We start from the raw sequence: 14211 nt of genomic DNA on the forward strand, positions 1-14211 counted from the left end.
TTTTTTGTGTGTGAGTTGTCACGGGTGTTAGTATCTGACACGTGGTACGAGAATTAGTAGCTAAGATGCGATCCTGTTTTTGGTCTTTTTAAGTCTTACAATGCACTTATTAAAATATAAGACTATTTAGAATTTATGAGGCCGTAGAGGAAACCTATTAACGTAACTTTTAAATTTAAACTTAAAAAATAACAAAATTATTTTAGTTCCTAACCCGTAAACTTTATTTTATACTAGTAGTTAAGTAATTAAATAGATATATATTTTAATTTGCATACTTACTTGGAGCCCCATCCTCAGGTTTTGGTTATCAGTTCGTTTAATTTTAAACGGAATAATGTGTTTTTATCTTAAGTCTTCCTTTTACCTAATAAACCCTGGATTAAAATATTTTATTAAGTACATACATCAACAGAAAACATTTAGATATTGACTAACTATTAAAAATATGTCAGGTAAGTAGAAATAAAGACAATTACTACAGATTGTAAAGTATTGAAATGCAAGGTTAGCCGAAAGTGAAAAGAAAAATGTCTTTTTATTAGATAATGGGAAGATTCTGATAAGTGCTCTGTTCGAACCTAATTATATCACTACTTAAGGCATTGTGATAAGTTCCATAATACATGGTAATCTTAAAAACATTCAGAGTATACATAAATAAGTAGGTATATAGCTAGTTATCTAATTATGTACGTATGTAAAAGTAATTTTATAATACACATATGTAATGCTTGTCTTTATATTCATATCATGTTACTGTAATCTGTACCTTAGTTTATTTGTTAATAATTTTAAATTAGCGCAAGTAAAACACTTCAATAAAATTAGGAAAAATGAGAACTAAACTAATCGATAAAGACGCGTGCTCGTGAGAGCCTTAGAACAAAAACTAAAGACAGTGAAAGTCTGCTTTTCCTACATGGCATAAACGTAATGAGTAATTATGAATGTACTCAAATCTTGGTATTACCAAAATCACGTTACGTGTATAGTAGCAAAAAAATTTAAATACCATAAAATTATATGACTTATTTGTACTGTTTGTTTGCCAAGTCACAATATCATTACGCAATATTAAACCTATTATTCTTATTAGCCTTGTAATAATGATTGAAATTTTATATCAATATATTTATAATAAGCTGCCATATAAATTACTATAGCTATTAAAGTATAGGTTAGGTGTCTATGGTGGAAGAGTGGAAATTTCAGTGTGTATGTGTATTTATAAGTATTCAGTGATCCCTTTTTATTTAGGGGTACAAAAAATCGATAACAATATATTCTCAGTCCTATTGTGTATACAGATTCACTTTTATGAAAATCGGTTAAGTCGTTTCGGATAAGTATGTATTCTCATTAATTTTTAAAATTATTTGTATAGTTATTAAAATAATAATTGTAAAACTAAACTTCTATATTAATAATATATAATATATCATGTACCCATATTAGCTAAAGTATGAGGTTATAGGTAGGTTTTGTGTTTGAAGTATTTTTAATTGATATAATATTATCAGTTATGCGATAAATAGAATATCTATTAAATAATATTTCACTACATAGAGTAAGGGCTTACAGCATACAAACGTGGTCATACATCACACTGACAGCATATAGATCTCTATAAGGTTGGTTTAGAAATATTTAGTTTTCTATAATGAAAACAATGAAAAACTTCTTATAGTTTATTTGCAAATTAGTAGACAGGAAGCATAAAAACCACATACATCAAATGAAAAAGTATAACTTAAGAGAAGGTGATATATAATTTTACATACAAGTTTACGTGTTTATACTTTTCTATGAAGAATTTCTACAGTTTTTATAAGTTACAGACTTTATATCTCTACTCTAATAGTAAGTAAAGAAGGAGAAAAAATTGTTTAGTATATTCTTTATTAATCTTGGTTATATCCACGTGAGGAAGGATTACCCCAGTTTTCCTGATTGTCACGGAAATACTGGCGCTGAAGTTCGTGTCTTGCTCTATTCCTACGGGAGAGGGCCTCCAGAAATTCATCATAATTTCTGAATTCTTTATGCTCATCCGTACGTACATTCCGTGGGAGGATGAGGTACTGGCCGCCCGGGCCCCTGGTGTAATCTCTTCCTCCTGTCTTCAAGTATCTATAGTCGAGGAGAACCGTGGGCTCGCGGTAGTCAGGAAGGTTGACGCTCTCAATGATCCTGGTGACATTAATATCGTAATTATCGTTAAGTGAGTGATAGAGTAGAGTACCCACAATTGTGATATGCCGTACTGCAGTATAAAAAAATCTTGATTGAAAATCAAATTCATAAAGTATCGAGTTGAAAAAAATATTATTGTTCTTTGAGTTTATCTCAAATTGATGTCAGACGAAGATAAAATATGCCTGACTGTACGTATTTTACATCTCAGACTTAAAAGCCTTTTTGAAATGATATATGCTGTGGTATGCAGCCACGACAAAGTATTATTAGTACTATGACTGTTAACATTACACTACCCTACTTTGTACAATATTATTTTTTAATTCCAATAAAGATCTTTATTATTATTCTTATTACTATGTACATATAAGTCCGTTACGTTGGTTTCGGCGGTGTAATGGTCTAGCACATTGGCAGACTGGCGATGGTTCGATTTCTCATCCGAGGCAAACATTTGTATTCATGAGTATGCTTATTTGTATCGGTCTGGGTCTTTTTTTATATTTAGAAAAAAAGATATTTAAGTATTTCTTTCAGTTGTCTAGTACCCATAACTCTACCAAGTACTGCTGAGATCATCGGAAGCTGTGTAAATTATCCAGGGTTATTATAAATTTTTATTATGAAGAAGTTAAAAAAATACGAACTACATTTTCCTAATACTTATTGTATTTGTAAAAATACTTGTTATTGAAAAAATAATTTTTTTCCTATTATATAAGTTGTTATCTATCAAATTATCTCAGTGTTTAGTAAAAAGAATGTAATAGTTGAATTTAAATATTTATACGTAATTGTTTATTTTTAACCCATATACTAACCGATTTCCACGAGACCAATATGGGATATCCTGTAAGAAAAAAATATTAGTGTCAAATAATTAATTCATAAAATTCCTACCTCATACGGAGAAATCTTTACATTATGATCGAGGAAAGTAACAAGAGCTCCACCAACAAGAGCAAGTAGCACTTAAATTATGAATGATTATTTATTATTTATGATAAGAGCGAACCGATAGCATAATAATATACATATAGGTTAGGTTTTAAACATAATTAGCGATTATTTTTGATGTATCAAAATTCCGTTGTTTAGAATTAATTAGGAATTAATAATGAAGTACATCGTCTGGTCCCCGGCGGCGATCGTTATCACGTATTCCATATACGCGGCTGGAGTCAGCCACTTGGTCCACGTCGGCCTCTCCGACGCTTAGCGCCACTGATGCAGCTAATACTACAAGCTGAAATGACAAGTTTATTTTGTAGTGTCTGGTTGTTAGTTGGATTTGTCTACCTACAGTATCTATATGAGATATAATCACAGATTAAAGTTATCCTATTCGATATGTAATACGATACGCAAAAGTAAATACCTACTATATCACTGTTTGTAACATTTTTACAACTAACGGCTGAAAGAAGGTTTTTTTTAACTTCATTATACTACCGTTATTATAATTGGAAAAATGGAATGTAATATGAAAATAGATTGTATTATTCGGACATAAGCTATCTTTTATCTATAAAAAGCAGACGAAGTTGCCCGTAATTTCCAGTTAATACTATACAAGTGAAAGTTAGGATAAAGTACTATAAATGGAAAGTTATATGTATTATGATATAGAATTTTAGTACTTTTATAGCATAAGTTCATAAAAAAACTTACCCAAAACATGTTGTCAGTAGAAATACGCGAATCACTATTGCCTTTTGTAGTACCCGTGCGTATAAAGTAGGAATATAAATAGACCATTTAGGAATACCATTAAGTAATCAAACAAACGGATGTTCGTGTGCTAGATACAATTTACATAATTTAAAAGATTAATTGATTGTGTATATTGTTGTTTGATTGTTGCCAGTTAAGTATGACTAAATTGACTATATCCTAATGATTTCAATTTAAGATTAATAACGAGGGTAACCTCGTTATGTTAGGGAAGTAAAAAATCATTTACCAGGTAGTTTTTGTGAAGAATAGCAACATTTGAGTCTATTGTAATGATTTATTTATTATAATTTACATGCTATATCTTCTTGCGAATCAGTGTTGCGAATGTTTCAATTTTCGAAACATTCGCATTCAACAAACGAAATCATGAAATTTTTATATATTCGATCCGAACTCCTCCCAAAAAATAATACAAAATATTTGGACGGTCTGAGAATATGTTATAGGTTATTGTTTATACCCCTATTGGATAAGGGTAGCCCGGCCCTATCTAGAAGTAAATTATATGGCAAAGCTATGTTTATTGGATCAGCTAGTATAGGTACATACACATGTAAGTAAAACTTTGAGAATATATATATAGCTATGTAAAAAAAATATTATGATTAACGGTTTTTTTTTACTTTGGATTTAATAGATATATAAAGTCAATTTTATAGATTGGCTCATTGCTGTATTGATAAAGAATACCATAACTAACTTTAAGTTTCAATTCTAATTAATAGAGACACGGATTTTCAGCGGACATGGAAATGACTTTCTTTACAATGATCCCAAGAGATTCCTTGGGATCATTGTAAAGAAAGTCATTTCCATGTCCACGGCCATATTGAAATATTTATATTATGGCTATGTATTGTATATTGTCTGCGGTCAGTCAGTCAGTCTAATACAAAATAACAATACGTAAATGAAACACTTTTCTAATAGCTATTTAGAATTGTACCCATTAATTATAATGAGGTATTTATTATATTATTACACCTCAACTTTTTGGTAAAATAAAAATGTGAGGATACAGAAAGATTTCAATTAAAGTAAATAGTTCCGTGAATCCCATGTTCCATGGTTTCACGGACTATACTAATCTTTGATTTTCATAGGAAACCGCGTGGATGTCGACCTGATCTATATTTTTCTACTATATAATTCTTAAACAAACAAATAACTTAAATCATTTATGATATTGATCGATATAACATTAAATTATATAAAAACAATAGATGTCAGTTTTTTTAATGTATACTCACACATACACAGTTTTTGCCGAGGCAGACTGACAAAAGCGTTTGCGTGGGTAATGCAGTCTTAACTATTACATTTCAGCCTCTAAGTAGTTTATGCCATGTTATTATTATAAAATTACTTATTCATTAAAATGGGAAACATCTACGATCGATTTTAAAAATGAAATACACTGTGGGCATCACGTTAGATAGTTAGTGACACCTGTGATACAACTTGTACATAGAATACCATACCTCTGTTACCATACGTCCGTCCTTATCAGACGTTCGAACTGGAACTCATGTCAAAACACTAACAAAGTAATTAATAGTTCTAGATTTTTTTTCTAATTAGACTCATGAAGATTTTTAATAATGAAGATATATACAGAAATTAAGGCGTCGTGCATGATATGTGGATAGTTAGTCAGACAGGCAGATGGTGAAGACGAAGTTTAGACATGTGAACGTGTAACTGACGGTGACATTTTTATAGCCTTCGTTAGTTGCTACGCTATCCAATGTATTCGTTTCATTTTAATAATTCAGAAGGACAATAATTTAGATCTTTTATGTTTAGTAATCCAAATTTTTTTATATATAGGTATATATACACTGTTTTATACATTTTTCCCCTAAGAATTAAATAAAAAAGATAGTTAAACGTGAATACCATTTGAATTTAAATTTACTGTATCGGTAGTACCTAATAGAAACAAGAATAATATTTTTAATTAGCCTTTTATATGTTTAGGGTAACATTTCAGCCAGAATCCTTTTAACCATTGTAGTCTTTTCGTTTTAAGCAATTTGCTTATTAGTTATACACTATAGATTATGGACTGTTCTCATAGCTTGCTTATTTGATCTATGTAAACATAGATCTTTGATCTATGTTAGATATTTGATCTATGTAAACATAGATCTTTATTATTCTGCTTTATTATTGTGCTTAACATTTAAGCTTATTTCTTTTTGACAATATATAAATGATAACAAATAAAATCAGCAAAGTTAGCACTCATATTATTATAATTGCAAATTGAGATATAACATAAGCATTCTTGTTCACAAAAAAAAAATAACAAATACAATTAGCAAATCGTTCACGTATTCATAGTTTAGCTTTAGTAGATTTTCAGTCTTGACGACTTCAGAAGTTCTGTAGAAATCTGACATTATTCCTCAATTTTCTCTTCAGTGTTGTCTTCATTTCGACTTCTTATTGATATTTCAGGAATGTCATCTTGGTCTCGGTCTTGTTTTCTGTCTAGTTCATTATGATAGACATGTATGTGAGGTGCTGAATATTCTACGTCAGCTTTGAAACTGTAAACAAAATATTTAATATGTATTCTTCTCTAAAATATTAGTCGTATAAATGTATAATATAATTATAAAAAATGCATAAAATATAGAACGCCGCTATCATATAAGCGCTATAGGACGAGTTGTTAAATCAAATCAGAACAAAATATCTAGATCTATTTCAAACTCTTATGATAAATCAATTCTATATATTATTTTTATATGGTGATTGTAATAAAGGCTGAAGCGAGACTTTGTGCAAGTTTAAATATTATATTAGTTATAATATCTCAGTGCATGTTTGCATGTTTAGTTTCAGATACAGATATTGAAATATGCAGCGGGTCCAATTATAGTTAAATTTTATAAAAACTTACCCGTTTTTGTCTGCGCGATATTTGACCGTGCGCTTTCTGCCCTTGGGTTCTCTTAACCAGTATTCGCCCTTTACTTCGTCACCATTCCTGACCTCACGTTGACCTTTGTAGTCCTTGGTATGCGGGTCCGCTACTTTGTACGAGAACTCGTATGAAGGATATGCATGCGCCTGTCATAGAGTTATAACGTTATTAATGCTTTCACTTATTGAGTTAATATATCTACTCATACTTCAGTTTAATAAGATCACATAAGTAACAGTCAGTATTTTTTTATGATTTCTGAATATTTGAATATAGTTGAAAATGTGGATCTAGAGAATTCTTTACTTTTATTTGTATGAAACATTACGTAATATCTTATCTAATTCTGAAATTATTTAGGAGATTCTACTGTACTAATTTTATTGATAGCGAAGATAATAAGTACAGTTTTCTTATAAATGATATTTATACAAAAACAATATTAGAATGCTGAAGATTAATGATTCATTAATAACTAAATATTTAAAAAGTTATTACTTTAATTAATTTACTATGAATATATTTCTAATAAAGTTAACAATATTAAATATAAAAATAGATTATATCTATTCAGAAATATATTTTTAATTTTACAATTTATTAATACCGAAGTTTTTAAGTGTCTAATGGCAGTAGAATTAAATTACTTACATATTCTTCATGATGTTCGGGTGTATCGCGTCCGATATGAGACAGTTCTCCTCCACGCTTTTCTGTTGGTCTATTATTCAATCTGATTTTCTGCTCGGAAATTGCATGGCTGTTTGCGCCTAAGATGCAAAACACCACACAGAGCCCGATGCTTAACTATTATAGTAAAGATAAAGATAAAAAAATTAATATATAATTCATTTAGCAATTGTGTTTCTAATTAGTTTTATCTCGCAGCACTATCTGAGCTTCTTATACTCATATACGTATTTATGTTTTTTTATGGAACTATACTATTAAAGTTTACTATAGCTGATTGAATGTTTTAAATACGTCACTTTATGAGTTTATGCATCAAACATAGAATAATTTCCCCTTTATAAGGTTAGTATAAGATTTGGGTGCTGATGTTAATATTTTTTATAGATAAGCATTTATTGTCTATAACTGTGTTACATCATATAATGGAAACTACTATGGAAAATTATAATGTAATATTTTTTTATAATTATTTAAGTGATACTATAGCCATATAACTCTATTTTTTTTAGCGATACCTATACTCGTAGATTACGTAACAGAAATAAAATAACAAAAATTACTTCACCTGATGGAACATTGTGTAAGATCTAATATTACGTTACCAAGTGATATAAAGATAATCGCATCTTCAATATATAGACGACATGATTATCCTAAATCATGAAATTCAAGTGTTCAGGATATCCTGTAATCTATACAATGCCAATTATCTTGTATATAGTTTCTCGTTCAATTTTATGGGCGTGTATCTGTTCACACGGAAGGCGAAACTCAAGTTTGAGGGCCAAATTGACTTATTGGATTACTCATTATTTACTAAATTCATATGACCTACCTTATTATAAATTAAATCAGATTCATTTTAGTTCAGTTTCTGTTTACCAATGTAAGGTGAGATATTTATGTGGTTTAATTAAATTTATGCACTTTAGATAGGTAGGCATTTTATTGAAATGCTAAGCTAATATGTAACTATAGTAAATATTCTATTTAAGTATAAGGAAAATATATATAACTATATGTGCAAGAAGATTCATGTTAAAAATGGTATTATAGATATGGGGATTGGATAATATACCAATCTATGTATCTTCGTATTCTGTATTGTGTGTGTATTAGTCTTATTTTGCTTTGGATTTTTTATGTACTTTCATTTGTACAATTTACATTTATTATAGAATATATTAAAAATGGTTAATTTACTTTTTATGAAATCTATAATAGAACTAAATAATATAGATAACGCCTGTCAAGAATAGATAGGCAATGTCGTGAATCAGAGAATTATATATTTACATATATTTAGGAAAAACAATTTAAATATTGCATTAGTCAAATAAACGGCGACAAGATATAATTAAGAAGAAATTTCTTAGATTGATATTTTTTTTATAACACAGGGGACAAACGAGCATACGGCTCACCTGATGGTAAGTGATTACGGCCGCCAATGAGCACCCGCAACACCAGGGGAATTGCAAGTACGTTATCGGACTTTTAAAAAGGAATAAGCTTTTTTCTTGAAGGTTTCAGTATCGTATCGGTTCGGAAATACCATTGCAGGAAGATGATTCCACAATGTGGTTGTGCGTGGCAAAAAGTTTCTAGAAACCCGCACTGTGGAGGTTCGCCATTCATCCAGATGATCAGGATGGTATTTTAGTTGGCAGGTGGTATGGTGGTGAAACTCAGCAGCTGGTATTAATCCGAACAATTCCTCATATGCATATTATTTTTGGGATGATATAAATAAAAGCAATATTATTAGCGCTAATTTATTATGAATGTATTTTACAAAAAGGGATAGGTATAGAAGTTAGTCAGTCTTTCCCGAGTATCAGGTTGAAGCATCACATCTTCATGATATCGGTTGATGATACGAAAAATAATTAAATGTGGTGATGGGCGAGATGAACATGATGATGCGGCGAGGAATGATGTACGATGGCGTTAAAACTGAAACAAAATATAAGTAATTAATATAAAATAAACGTACACTTCTGGTATATATTTTCAGTCATTCTACTTCTGGTATACATTCGTATGTAGAAAATATATGGATAAAAAGAATAATTGGTTCAATTTTTTAAGCAATAAGTAAGTTGTGTTACAATCTGGAGTTATATTTACCCGGTGTGATCATCAGCCTTATATTCAACCTTTCGGTGTCTACCGTCAGGCTCTATCAGCTCATAGCCGCCTTTCACGAGATCACCATGTCTTACTTCATGTTGGGACTTCACGTCGCCGGTGTGGTGATCGTGTACTGAGTATTCAAATTTATACTCAGGGAAAGTCTGTTAAAAATAATAAAAATTTAATACACGTATATATAACGATGTACTTCAAGCATTTTATTACATATAGTAACCAAAGATACCAAAATACATTATTTTGCATACATTTATTTGAAGGTTTCTGTCCTTGTTGACACATCCGTCTCAATTAATTATTAACGAAATAAACAAACTTTTATTTTAGAATAATTTCAGATTGTTGCATAATTAAAATTTTGGTTCAATTCTCAAAAGAATTGTGTAAGCACAACACTTTAATAAAGTGTTAAATGCTCTGTACTATCTATTTCTTACGTAGACTGAGTGTTTCCTTGTTTTGCTTTAATTCTATTAAAGTTATATTCGTTGTAATCTATAATCAAGTTCTTACATCTAATATACTACTTAAGATACAACAAGCTGAGTTATTAGTATTAACTCTATAAAATAGTAAGAAGACTTACATAATGGTCATAATGTGGAATATGATGAATCGGAGCGTGGTGAATAAACGGGGCGTGGTGATGAATTGGAGGTACGTGGATTGGTACATGATGTATTGGTATTGGGTGGTGGTGACCGTCGTGCTTTTGGTACTCCTGGTGTGAAATAGCTGGATGGTGAATATGATGGTGGATCGGGAATATCGCCTGGCAGGCCACGGCCAGAAGGCAAATGCCCAGTATCTGAAAATAAGAAAACACAAAGAAAATTAAGATATTCTTACAACATACACAGAATAATTAATATAGAATCCTCTTGTAAAGTAAATAGGAACATATTTTCGTTCCATATAAACATATGGAACAAAAATGTGTTCCTATTTACATTTTTTATCTAAAACTACAATTATAATTAAATAACACTTTGTTTTTTATATTGGGTGATGATTCTTTTACACTCATAACAAGATATTATCAATTTATAATGCAATTTATTTCAAATTATAAAACACTTCAATGATATACCGTTATATAAATCGTCACTATTTAGTTCAAGCAGATTTAATAAGAAGAACACTGATATAAACTAAAGTAACATCCACTGTTAAAGAGAAAAACTTACGTTTACTAGCATCTCGTAGTATAATTATCACTTATTCCTGCGTGACCTCAAACGACAATGTTTAGTTTAGCTCTGGTTCATTAGTTTATATAGAGTTTATAATTGTGGGAATTATTGGAGCAAAAATTCATTGATCAATTCTCAGGGCATGTGTTTGTTAACATTGGTACTATATATCGTAATATTCCGTAAAGCATATGTTGCGTACGTTAGGGAGCTAGTTAAGTTTATTATAGCTGTATGTATCGCTTGGGACATAATTGTCAGCAATTTCGATTGGAATAACAATAATATGAACACTGAAGCCCGAAGGAAATTTACCCAACTTCTTTATATTAATTATACATTTGCAATTATAAACATTCAATTATTGAAAATATTTTATTGTTGCAATTAATATAATGTAATTATATTGCCTAATACATACATATAGTGTAATCCGCATTAATAAATAAATATATTATATGAATTATTTAGGACGAGGATAATTGAAAGAATTAGGAAAGTCTGAGGTTAGAGATATTTTTAATTAGAGATTGTTTCTTTAGATTTCTTTAAGCATTAAATTTTTCATTATATGCTCAAAGAAATCTAACGAAATAATTTTTGAAATGGCAATTGTGCTTGATAATGTTTAAAAATATGTATAAAACGTCTTATAAGCATACTATACGAGTAGCATGCTTAAAGACGTTCGTAATCAATATTTTTTTGTTTTTTAATATAAATTCAACTACATTGTATAAATTGAAATTTTTTCACAGACTTTTGAGACACATTTATATGTGTGATTATGCGTATAGAGTCCTAAATAGTTAATAAACAGTAGCAAATCATATTTAGTGCAATCCAGTGTCAAATATGTCAGGTATTATTGCTGTTTCTACACGTCATAAAAAACTTGTTTTTGAATAATGTTTATGTAGTTTATTACGATATAGTCAACGGTATTACAAAATTAATGCGTATGTCCAATTTTACTTTATATTTATGTTAAAACATATGAAATATAAACGGTGTTGATTTTAGAACACTATTACTCAAGCGTAAATTGTACTGTGTGAGAATATATGTAGGTATAATTATAATTTCATTGTTTGGTACGTGAAAAAGCTTGACAATACACACATGATATGAAATAGTTAGTAACATAAATAGGTACACCCTTCAACTCTATTGTGTTATGATAAGGCATAATTATGACTATGTGTGTTAGAGTATTTTTCTTGTTTATTGTTATTATAGCGTTCGTATATATAATCATGGATTAACAAATAGTGATACGGAAACTTTCATGTGATTTGTTGTATTTACATGTAGTTGTAACATATATTAAATTACAAATTGACTTAAAAATGAACCAGAATTTGGGGAAGATTGCCTTCCCCAAATTCAATTGATTTCAGTTTCTACTCGCAATTGTTTAGGTTTACTGCTATGTAACTATATATTTTTTGTGCGTGACAAGTGACTGGTAAAAATAAGTAGACTGTTTTCAACTTAACTTTATTTTATTTATTAAGTAACAATATGACAAAGTATGCTAAGAATAACTGCACAGAATAGTGCATGTAACAACAGGATCTCTTGTTGCATGTTATTAGAATATAAATATATTGTTCCAGTACAGATTTGGATAGTTTCTTCAATCGAATATGAATAAAATTTTATCAATTATTTGTACATTAAATATATAAGTTATAGTTTTTGTATAATTCCTTTTCCTATAAAACTTTCAGGATTAGGATTCAATGATAAATAAATTGTTAATGCAATATTATGCAGTTTAAGACAGAGATTACATAATAGGTAACTTCGAGACAAATTCCATCTGGGAAGAATATAAACCTGCAGAAAAATAATAAAATATTAATATTTTATTTATTAATTAACACACCAAACACAGTCTTATAGTCAGTTATATCTGTTTATACCTACTCTTATTGCTATTGTATAATAGAAAAAAAAACTTTATAGTAGTATATATCAAATAAATATTAGATAATTAGGAAGACAATTAAATCCTAATTATATTTGCGTAAAAATACATATTTTTAAATATAAAATGGGTATTTTCATACATTATTAATTATGGATAATAATATTACATGGTCGTTACTCATGACTGAACATAAATATTTGTTAGTATTTGCATGATATACATTCGGGATTTTATTACCTCATCTTTGTAGTATTTATTAAATTTTGTGCACCTATTCACTACATTAGTCGATCATGCCTTCACTTTGACTTCTCACGGGGTCGCCGTTCTAGATACAGGGCATTGTTAATAATAAATGTCATAGTAGGTCACAATAGTCTTTGTAATAAGATCCTCAAGTATTTAAACTGAATTTGAATTACAAGAATTTGAACATTCAATAATCTGGTTAAAATTCTTTACGACTAATTATAAAATATTACTAAATACATAATATGAAAGAAAATACGATAACTATTTTATAATAAGATATAATGGTTATTAAGGGGGTCTTCCTATGTGACGGCCTGTTTTTTAGGGATATTTTAGGATTTTTTTTCTACGACCAGTAAATATTTAGAGCTTCAAGTTTTTTATCATTTATTAACACATATTTGGACAGTATAAATATAAAATTTCAGCTAAAAATATTCAGTCAAACTAGAGTTACAGCGCTCTGAACACCCCCGCCTCGAAAAAAAGAGCTCCCACTTCCTCCACGATTCCGGCTGATCGGCTTATCTGAAAAAAAAAAAAACGGCGTTTTAATTTGTAGGCTTAAAAGCACGGAATGACCTATAATCAAATTAATATAAAAAAAATTGGATTTTTGATAGACATTTGAAATAAAAGTTGCAAATTAGGCGTTTTTTTTTTTTGTTTTTTGCTATAAAAAAATCGAAGTTTTGAAAATTTTCGATTGATAATAGTTCATTCCATGCGTTTACATATATTGAGTGTGCCCTGTAAATTTCAAGTAATTCGGTCCAGCCGTTTCTGAGATACAATGGGGGAAAGTTTGAAAAACACAGTTTTGTGAAAAACGCGTTTAAAGTTTCAAGTCCGTTAAAAACTATTAAAATATCAACTTACTCTCAATCGGCGATGCCTGGTCCATAGAGTATTCCTTCCTCTTCCTCGTGAAACTCTTTTAAAGCAGATTGTTCAGCTCTTGAGTCAATCCTGGCTTGTTTAACGACATCACTTACGCGCCGCTCAGAGCGTAAGATTCGCTTTTCATCCCGTTTCTCAACATACGCTTGGGCTTCACGACCAACAGGGCATCCCATAATCGACATAACTTTTAAAATACCTTGAAAACCTTC

The 14211-nt window shown here is 29.7% G+C and overlaps 3 protein-coding genes across 3 annotated transcripts; all 3 read right to left on the bottom strand.

Annotated features, from left to right (window-relative positions):
* Nucleotides 1–1904: 1904 nt before the first annotated feature.
* Nucleotides 1905–3879, bottom strand: LOC131846926 (uncharacterized). Its single transcript, XM_059196344.1, has 4 exons — nucleotides 3871–3879; nucleotides 3326–3445; nucleotides 3021–3049; nucleotides 1905–2193 (listed from the first exon to the last, which is right to left on the bottom strand). The coding sequence occupies exons 1-4, from the start codon at nucleotides 3877–3879 to the stop codon at nucleotides 1905–1907; spliced, it is 447 nt and encodes a 148-aa protein (XP_059052327.1).
* A 2461-nt stretch (nucleotides 3880–6340) lies between these two features.
* On the bottom strand, nucleotides 6341–8141 carry LOC131846927 (uncharacterized). The gene is made up of 4 exons (XM_059196345.1): nucleotides 8130–8141; nucleotides 7523–7678; nucleotides 6848–7017; nucleotides 6341–6491 (listed from the first exon to the last, which is right to left on the bottom strand). Exons 1-4 carry the CDS (start codon nucleotides 8139–8141, stop codon nucleotides 6341–6343), a joined length of 489 nt encoding a protein of 162 aa, XP_059052328.1.
* Nucleotides 8142–9453: 1312 nt separating this feature from the next.
* LOC131846929 (cuticle protein 8-like) lies at nucleotides 9454–10917 on the bottom strand. The gene is made up of 4 exons (XM_059196346.1): nucleotides 10906–10917; nucleotides 10305–10526; nucleotides 9695–9861; nucleotides 9454–9520 (listed from the first exon to the last, which is right to left on the bottom strand). Exons 1-4 carry the CDS (start codon nucleotides 10915–10917, stop codon nucleotides 9454–9456), a joined length of 468 nt encoding a protein of 155 aa, XP_059052329.1.
* Between the last annotated feature and the right edge of the window lie 3294 nt (nucleotides 10918–14211).

The sequence above is a fragment of the Achroia grisella genome, unplaced genomic scaffold (assembly GCF_030625045.1).
Source record: "Achroia grisella isolate CSIRO2021 unplaced genomic scaffold, CSIRO_AGI_Agris_v1 utg515, whole genome shotgun sequence".
In the NCBI taxonomy this organism is placed as follows: Eukaryota; Metazoa; Arthropoda; class Insecta; order Lepidoptera; family Pyralidae; genus Achroia; species Achroia grisella.

Excerpts from the sequence above, each read along its gene's own strand:
- LOC131846926 (XM_059196344.1), bottom strand. Across the intron at positions 3,050-3,325 it reads GCCGCCGGGGACCAGACGAT|GATATCCCATATTGGTCTCG; the intron begins GTACTTCATTAT and ends TTTTTCTTACAG. Across the intron at positions 2,194-3,020 it reads TATTGGTCTCGTGGAAATCG|GATCATTGAGAGCGTCAACC; the intron begins GTTAGTATATGG and ends TAATGTCACCAG.
- LOC131846927 (XM_059196345.1), bottom strand. Across the intron at positions 7,018-7,522 it reads CCGAACATCATGAAGAATAT|GCGCATGCATATCCTTCATA; the intron begins GTAAGTAATTTA and ends ACTCTATGACAG. Across the intron at positions 6,492-6,847 it reads TATCGCGCAGACAAAAACGG|TTTCAAAGCTGACGTAGAAT; the intron begins GTAAGTTTTTAT and ends TTTTGTTTACAG.
- LOC131846929 (XM_059196346.1), bottom strand. Across the intron at positions 9,862-10,304 it reads TTCCACATTATGACCATTAT|ACTTTCCCTGAGTATAAATT; the intron begins GTAAGTCTTCTT and ends TATTTTTAACAG. Across the intron at positions 9,521-9,694 it reads AAGGCTGATGATCACACCGG|TTTTAACGCCATCGTACATC; the intron begins GTAAATATAACT and ends ATTTTGTTTCAG.